At 53.1% G+C, this 8,826-nt stretch overlaps 1 protein-coding gene across 1 annotated transcript; it reads left to right on the forward strand.

The window, feature by feature from the left end:
- Window positions 1-6,890: 6,890 nt before the first annotated feature.
- CHC_T00002737001 (hypothetical protein) lies at window positions 6,891-7,004 on the forward strand. Its single transcript, XM_005713829.1, has one exon. It carries the CDS (start codon window positions 6,891-6,893, stop codon window positions 7,002-7,004), a length of 114 nt encoding a protein of 37 aa, XP_005713886.1.
- The last annotated feature ends 1,822 nt before the right edge of the window (window positions 7,005-8,826 follow it).

Consider the following 8,826-nt stretch of genomic DNA (forward strand, 5'->3'; position numbering starts at 1 on the left):
GGTGGTTATCGCGAGGGGGGCAGAGGGGGGGGGCGAACAGGCGAGGAGCAAGAGGGCGGTGGTTGTGGACGGTGGTTGCGGGGCGGGGAGGAGCGGCGAAGGCCTTTAAGCTGTAGTGCCGGAGATTGCGGGAAAAAAACGGGGTAAAATTCAGAGCGTGAGGAGCATGGACCAATTTGCTGCGGAGGATCTTGTGACGCGCTGCCATTGGTAATTCGACACGCGTCCACAAATCGTTTCTACCAGACATGACGCACGCCGTGGGCGGCCCTCTGCCCCCCGTAGACGCCGGCGGCAATTGCGCCATCTGCCCGCGCTGCCATGTGAGTCATCTCGCACCCTGCCAGCTGGCCACGTATCCACGTGGACACGGGATGACGAAAAAGTCCTGGTGGCCCACGGCGGCATGCATTTCATGCGTTCTGTACAGTACTCGCCAATCGGCGTTTGCCACTCGTGGATCACGTGTACACGTGGGCACCACTTTTCCATTAACCCACCTCTTCTAATCCGTCTGTATCTCCCACCGTGGGAGATATTGGATTGGAAGAGGTGCGTTAATGGAAAAGTGGGAGTCCCACCCCAACTCGTGCTGTACAGTACCCTTCACCTGAAGGGTACAGTCATACAGTACAAGCATACAGTACAAGCATACAGTACAAGCGTGCAACAGTATGATCCCATTCCACGTCAGAACTGTACCAAGGGTACAGAACTGCACGAGCTTTGATCTCAACCGCATGAAGATGCAATCGAGACATGGCATTCTTCCCGAGAAAACCAACGAAAGGGACGGGCACATTCAACAATCATACACATTCTTTATCTACTTTGTTGTATCAAATGATTTCTATCACCTCGACGTCTGTCAACATTATAGACTTGTTCGGACACCTAACAAACCAAGGCGCTATACAGTTGTCGTCCTCCCCCTCATCTATAGTTATACTTTCTTGCTGAGGTGTAATCTCATCTTCCTCAGCACCCATCGCCTCATCTTGCACGTTCCGCCCACACTTCTGCGGCCGCCCTATGAACTGCGGCTCTATTGCGTCCTCCCTGTCCGTCGCCTCGGTTCTGTCCTCTGTCGCTTCCCTGCCGTAGGTACGGAACGTCCACGTCGTGCGCATTCCCGGCGGTCTCTTCCACGTCATGAATGGATGCGTGGGGCTCAGCGGAGATATGGCATCCTCCACTTCCTCCACTTCCGGCAGTGCAACCCTATCCTTTTCGACCGCGTCGTCCTCTGTAACCTTCGTATCCTGGGCAAAAGTCGCTTTTTTGGCTACAAACTGCCTCTCTGCGAACAATTCTGCCGGTGTCTTCCATGACATAGGCGGGCGTGTGGAGAACGGCGGTGGTAAAGCGTCCTCCAGGCGCCCCGCACGCTCAAATGAAACTACTGCCGCATTTGTATTCTGGACTTCCTCACCGCCTTCAGTCTCATCTGAGAACAATTCAGAGACCTGAAATCCGCTTCCAACACCAGGCCCGTCCTCCTTGTCCGCCTCTGACGCAGGACTCGTAACTGTGGAGAATTCCTTTCCCAGATTCCGATCGAACTGCGGCCGGGGAGGAGGCCTGACTTCCACGATGTTGCCACTCAACTCCAGGGCCTCGCGCCGTCTTGCGTCAACGCAAAGGCGGCAGTTCGCGCACTCCCGGCGTTCCCAGCTCTCGTCCGACTCATCAGAACCCGATTGCTCGTCGGTGATGTCAGTTACCGGCAGCGTTTGCATGGGACCCTGCTCGCACTCTGATGGAGCGAGCGCCGACTTATTAGAGCCATTTGTGGGGCTCTTGGTTTGAGCAGGAGGCTTGGAGGCGCAGCGGAACGGGCGGCCAGCTTTGCGGACCAAGCGCCAGGCACCGCCGACGGCAGTAGAGAGGGAGCGCCTGATTTTTGCAAGGGGGCTGCGGGTGAAAGGGGACGAGCGGGGTAGGTGTCGTTGAGGGCCGTGATTCTCTGTTCTCTCTATGACGGTCGGAACTGGGGACGGATCTTCGGTGGCAGGAGACACCTCGGAGTGGAGAGAAAAGTTAGACATAGAAAATGGTTCTCAGGTTGCTTACCTCCAGAGCTTGTTACGAACTTTTCGCATTCGTAGCGGGCGAGCAGTTGGTAAAGGGTAGTTGTGCGAAACTGAGGTTGGTTGAGGTTTGCGGTGCATCCAGGAGAGCGCAGTTAGATACACCCGGGTCTATTTGTTTCTACATACGTGAAGAGCTGCACCGTAACTGCGATTCACAATTCATCGTAGAACGAAAGACGGACAGTGTGCGCATGGGGATTCGAAAAACGTCATCTTCAATATCTTCATCATCTTCAAGAATGAGCGGGATGCATGTTTTCTGGTTTAGGGGTGCGTCGGTGCTTTGCCGTGGTTGCATGCGTCTGTCGGTAGACGTGAATCGAGATTCTGCCGTCACTGTCGAATCTTCACAAGTTTTTTTGTTGCTGTTGGTGGGATTTTGAGTTTTGAGGTTGTATTTTCTGCTACACACAGATGACGGAGATGACGGGCCGAAATAGGGGAGCGATGGGATCCGCCAAAAAGTATCTATCATTACATTCTTTCTCCGGACAGTTGATCCTAACATGAACATACGTACACATATCCATTGAAGGTACTGTATTTAGAATGCTGCACATTCATGGTTGAATATACTCGAACATATTACAGGAAATTGTAAAGAAGAGCGGACACGGCCGTTCTTTATGCGGTGTTGAAAATTTTTATGGATTCGACGTACGTGCGCAGCTTTTTCACATGCCAATAATGATCCTGCAAGAACTTCTCAGTCAGACAACCTTTCATCCAGATGTAGCTCTTGTGCTTTTAGTGTGTTTTGTGCGGTTTTTTTACATGTTTAACCTCGATCAGAAGGGCAGAAACGAGTAGATCACAACCCTTGCCACGCCTGGCGATAGCAGTTGTGTACACAGAAAATGCATAAATGTACGACCCATATATGTGATCATGTTTGCTGGTTTGAAGCATGCACAGTTGTGCTTGTCGTTTTCTATGGACGAGCACCAGCACTGGAGTAAACAGGGTCGAAGCAAGTAAACTCTGGAATCTGCACGAAGAGGGGTGGCTGCTACCCAGCATCAGCATGTCGCTCGCTGCCCGTGACCCCGGCACCATCCGACGCATTGTATCTCGTTGGGCGTCGAGACGTGATTCTCATCCATTCCGAGTGTCTTCCGCCCGCGATCCCGGTTTCCGACCTCTCAAGAAGTGACGTCATTGGGCGCCATACGCTTTGATTCAAACGATTCAACCAATTAAATGCATGCTATTTTTGCATGCTATCTTTGCAGTCCGCTTCCTCCGATTCCACGTCGATGCCACGCACTCCCTTGGTCCCACTGCTTGCTGTCGTCGTCGACGTCCCAACCCTTGATTAGCTTTGCGCACTCAAACAGCGACAGTAACAGGCGCTTCCCTGCACCAAACAAACAGTTACAAACATTTCTCAACGAATCCTTCGCGATCTCGACACTCGAAAAGTCTTCGCCCCAAGCTGCCCCCCTTTCCACACTCTACAGTCTTTTCTAACTCTCCGCGACACTGCCTTCCGAAGAATTTTTATCACCGTCGTCGCTTGCTCGCTGCCTGTCCTGATCGACTCCTCTGTAGCATCTGTCCCCTTTCTCTCCCTCCATCGACGCCATGCAGATTTTCGGCTCGTCATCTCTCGTCGACAGCCCCCGCGGGTCCACACGCTCAGCCGTTTCTAAACTGCGGCGGGCCTTTTTTTCTGCGGGACGAGGCGATATCGAAAAACTTGTTCAGCAGCACATCTGAGAGGGGCCCAGCCCGGATAGGTTCCGTATGAGAGACGAGTCCGAGTGCGGGCTAGGACGACGTTTCGTCTCTGGGGACCTCTTGAGTGAGAGACGACTGGGACCGGGCCCGTAGTGTGCGAGGTGTGTGCTGAGGGTATTCGTAGAGGCACCTATATCCTTGTTCGTCCCAACCGTGCTGCAACTCAACTTCCCAAGCCAATCCGGCATTATCGCCACGTCGCTCGCGCGTCGAGCGAAGGCGCAAGGTCTCTTTCATGTAAGCGCTGAGCGCATACGCAGTTGCCCTCCCGTAAAAGGGCTTGAGGTGTGCACCAGAAAACCGGGCATTAACGAGCTCATAGTGCACGTTCTAACCGGCTCATCTGAATGATGAAAAGATTCTCGGGCAGGGGAGCAATAATAACTTGGCTAGGAAAGAGCTACTACAGTACAGCACGTACTACATTCTGCGCTCATTCCAGCAATACTTGGACATCACTCAAAAAGACCTTGCAGACGCGCGTCTCACACATGAGCCTTTCTTCCCTATCACTTACGTTTGGAACGTAAGCATTCTCTATCCGGAAAACGAGAAAAGGACGAGCACATTCCAACAAGCAAACGCAGTCTTTACTTAGAATTCAGTGTCACATGGTTTTCATCAAAACATTTTCGTGTGCGTAGCAGACTGCAGTGTTATTGCGTCGTCTTAGTCTTCCCCAGCCGTGGTTGTAGCTTCTGGCAGAGGTACGGTCTCGACTTCCTCAACGCCCACCATTTCCACTGCTACTTCCTGTGAGCAATTTCTCGGCTCCGCTGTCCTTGTGAACCACAGGCATACGAGGAGTCCTCCATTCCCCCGCTTCGGTCTTGTCCCTGGCAACCATCATTTTGTGAGCTGCCAACCCCCTCTTCGTGCGTTTTTCTGCCAGATTCTTCCATGACATGGGCGGGCGCGTAGAGAACAGCCTAGGTAAGGCATCCTCCAGTCGCCCGGCGGGCACAAATGGAGCTACTGCCGCATTCGCACTCTGGACTTCCTCCCCGCCTTCAGTCTCATCTGAGAATAAGTCTGAGAGCTGGACTCCACATTTTGCAATGGTTCTGTGCCCCTTGCCTTTCTCCGACTCCGGGTTTGTAACTGCGGAAAACGTCTTTCCGAGCCCTTCATAAAGCCGCGGCCGAGAGGAAGGTCTGAGTTCGACGATGTTTCCGTCCAAAGCAAGGGCCTCGCGCTGCCTCGCGTCAGCACATAGACGACAATTCGCGCGCTCCCGGCGTTCCCAGCTCTCATCCGATGTACTGGAGACCGAGTCGTTGTCGATGATGTTCGCGTCCGGCAGCGGGTGGATGCGGCCCTGCTCGCATTCTGACCGAACAAGCGCTGGACTACCAGATCTACTCGTGGGGCTCGAGATTTGCACGTCGGGCTTCGGGTTTCGGCAGAAGGGATGCCCAGAAATGCGGATCGAACGCCAAGTGCCACAGACAGCAGAAGAGAGGGAACGCCGGATTTTTCCGATGGCGCTGGAAGTGGAGGGGTGCGAGCGGGGTTGGTTTGGTTGAGAAGGATTCTTGTTTGTGAGGGACAGGGCTGAGGATGGATATCCGGCGGTGGGGGGCACCTCTGCGTAGAAAAAGAATTTCGACATGACAAAAATTTCAGGAGTAAGTATCGTTGGAGCTTGTTGCAGTCGTCTCGCGTTCGTTGCGGATGAGCTGATTACAGCGCGCAGGTGTTAAACGGTGTTTAAAGCAACGTTGAATATGGTTGAGGTTGACATTGCGCCCGGGGAAACAACACAGTCAGGTGCATCAAGGGTTTTTGTTATTATTGAGCTGGAGAGCGCCTTTGTAACTAAGTCAGTATTCATCGTAGAAAGAGTGACGGACAGTGAGCACATGAGGGACCATCTTTCAAGCATGGGTAGGATGCTTGCTTTCTGTTATCGCGACGCCACTATAGTTGAATGCGTTTGTCAGTTTATAGATGTGAGGCGTGATTCTGCTGTCTGTGTCCAATCTTTCAACCATTTTTGTTGCTACTCGTCGGATTTCGAGGTTTGCGTTTTATTTTCTTTTGAGACACAGAGGACGGGAGACTGCGGGCAAAGATAGGAGGACTAGGATGCACAGGGTATTTTCCATCACTACGAACTGCGACCGTGCTGGGTAGGGTCAGTCATGAGATCCCACTAGGAATAACGTACATACGTCGTTCAATAAGCTTGCGCATTGTACAGGAAGTTGTAAACAAGAGTAGGGGTTGTGCGTGCGGTACTGAAAATAGTCAATGGATTCGAAGGGGGTCTGAGCTTTTTCACTTTGCAATATCGACCTCGCGAGAACATCTCGGCCAGGCAACTGTTCAATAAAAATGTACTCAATGCGTATTTGGTGCGCGTTCGGTGCGCGTCTGACTGGTTGGAAGGAGGTGTACCAAAACCGAGGCGTTTGAAAGCAGAGCTAGGTTGGTACTGATAAATACACTTTTTCCGGCATCCTCTCAACTGCTTTGAACCCGTTTTTTCTGTTTTATCCGCGTGTTGACTGTAAATGTTTTGCCTTTGCCTCACCCATCTCACCGCGTCTCTTTTTCGTTCACCCAACTCACCTATTGTTCAGCCGACAGGCATTCTTCAGAATGTTTCGCAATAGTCGTTGTAGGAGATTTGTATAATGTGTAATATACAGTATATGGTAAAACGGATGCCCGATCATGAAGGAGCAAGCAACAACTCAGTCTGTAGCATGTGGTGTCGCACGGAATAGTATTGGTGGGAAAAGGGGCACAGGGCCCTGTGCCTATTCTCTCTCTAGCGCCGCGCTCCTGAGTGACGAGGACGACAATTTCCACGGTATACAACAAGGACAATAGCCAACTGCAGTGATACAGAGGCATTTGTTTTGCATTGTCAATCTCAGAGACGCTTCGCCTTATTCTTCATCTCCTCCACTCTAGCGTTTTCGCGCTCTCGCTCCTCCTCTCAGTTGCGCTTCAAAACCAGGCCTCTACCACTTTCTTTACCATCAGTTACCTTCGAAGCGTACAAACAGGCAAGAGGGGGAAACGTAAAATGGAAAGACGGGAAGGGGGATGAGCGTATCAAACAATCAAGCATGTTCTTTATCTACTAGCACTGTACAATGTCACACGTATCCCATATATGTCTTCTCCACACCGCACGCCCATCAATCGTCAATCATCTAAAAAGCGCGCATTGGCCCCGCCATATCCTGAACCGTTTCTGTGCTCGTAGGCCAGGCTCATAGGTTGGCATTCCCGGGATGAGGGAAGCATCACTTCTTGGTATGTGTGCTTAAACATCCCGGTGCTGGTTAGCAGCTTCATGATGCCCCGCTGCAAGCTTATTAATAACCTGTCCCGCTGCAAGCTTATTAATAACCTGTGGGCGGCATACTCCCGACTCTTCATGTAAACTTGCTCAATACTGTCGTACCGATCCTCCAAAATCTTGAGGACCCCCTTCATCCGATGTGAGCTTTGCTCTAAAAAGGTTCGCATCGCGCACTGACATCCCTTGTTGCCGTCTTTGTTACCAGCGTTACCACAGCAACACTTGCCCTCCTTCCCATCCAACAGCCCGCGCATGCGCATCACTTCTAATTCTAGATACGTGCACGCACTGATCAAAGTGCGAGCCTCATTGCGATCCCTTCTACCTGAGAAGAGTTCAAACGTGGTGCCAGCGGGCGGCGTGAACGGCCTTGGCATGTCCATGCTCTCCATGTGCGGCACCATCCAGCGCTGCCCGTTTCTCCTCCGAATGATCTTCTTCCTTTCCACCTGTTTGGCTGCCTTCTCCGGCACGGACACACTCTTGGCTCTAGCGGCTGTGGTGCGCCGCGGGCGGTCTGTCGCCGAGATGCTCAGTGCATGCTCCCTAGTCATGCGCGGGGGAACTTTGGCATTGGCTTCCTTGAGCGGTGCCGGCGTGGGGGCCGGCCCCGGGATGGACGAGAGGGTCTTGAGGGCGGGCTGCGTGGGTAGCTCGTGCTCAGAGGTGGCTGAGGAGAGGGCCCTCTCCGCAGAATTTGCGGTGGCGTTCGACACCGGGGAACCGGCGTCTTCTGTGGGGGCGCTTCTCTGCCACTCGGGCTTGCCGCGGACGACGGCGACGGGTGCAAAAGGCGACCCGGAGCCGACGGGGGTGGGGGTGGGAGACGTGGTCTCGAAGAACGGGATGGAGCGCTCGGCGGGCTCGCCGACGGCGAACGTGACCGCGCGGGCTTTGACAGGAATAGTCGGGATGGGCGGAAATCGATTCCTGGGATGGTTTTCCGGATTGTTGATTCCGGGAGAGGCAGAAATCGATTGCTCGTCGGTGATGTCAATTACCGACAGCGAGCGGATGGGACCCTGCTCGTAATCTGATGGAGCGAGCGCCGACTTGCTAGAGCCCTTTGTGAGGCTCGTGGTTTCAACAGGAGGCTTGGAGGTGCAGCGGAACGGGCGGCCGGCTTTGCGGACCAAGCGCCAGGCTCCACCGACGGCAGTAGAGAGGGAGCGCCGGATTTTTGCGAGGCGGCTGCCGGTGGAAGGGGGCGAGCGGGGTAGGTGTCGGTGAGAGGCAGGACTCTCTGTCCTCTCTGTAACGGTCGGAACTGGGGACGGATCTTCGGTGGCGGGAGACACCTCGGAGTGGAGAGAAAAGTTAGACATAGAAAATGGTTCTCAGGTTGCTTACCTCCAGAGCTTGTTACGAACTTTTTGCATTCGTAGCGGACGAGCAGTTGGTAAAGGGTGGTTGAGCGAAGCTGAGGTTGGTTGAGGTTTGCGGTGCATCCGGGAGAGCGCAGTTAGATACACCCGGGTCTATATGTTTCTATTTAAGTGAAGAGCTGCATCGTTCTACGCTGAATTGTGAATCGCAGTTTGCGATGCACAGCTCTGGAGAGCTGCGATTCACAATTCATCGTAGAACGAAAGACGGACAGTGTGCGCATGGGGATTCGAAAAACGTCATCTTCAATATCTTCATCATCTTCAAGAATGAGCGGGATGCATGTTT

Source organism: Chondrus crispus, genomic scaffold, assembly GCF_000350225.1.
Source record: "Chondrus crispus Stackhouse genomic scaffold, scaffold_154, whole genome shotgun sequence".
Lineage (NCBI taxonomy): Eukaryota > Rhodophyta > Florideophyceae > Gigartinales > Gigartinaceae > Chondrus > Chondrus crispus.

Bases quoted from the DNA above. Each gene is read 5' to 3' on its own strand.
- CHC_T00002737001 (XM_005713829.1), top strand. From the start codon at position 6,891: ATGAGCGTATCAAACAATCAAGCATGTTCTTTATCTACTAGCACTGTA.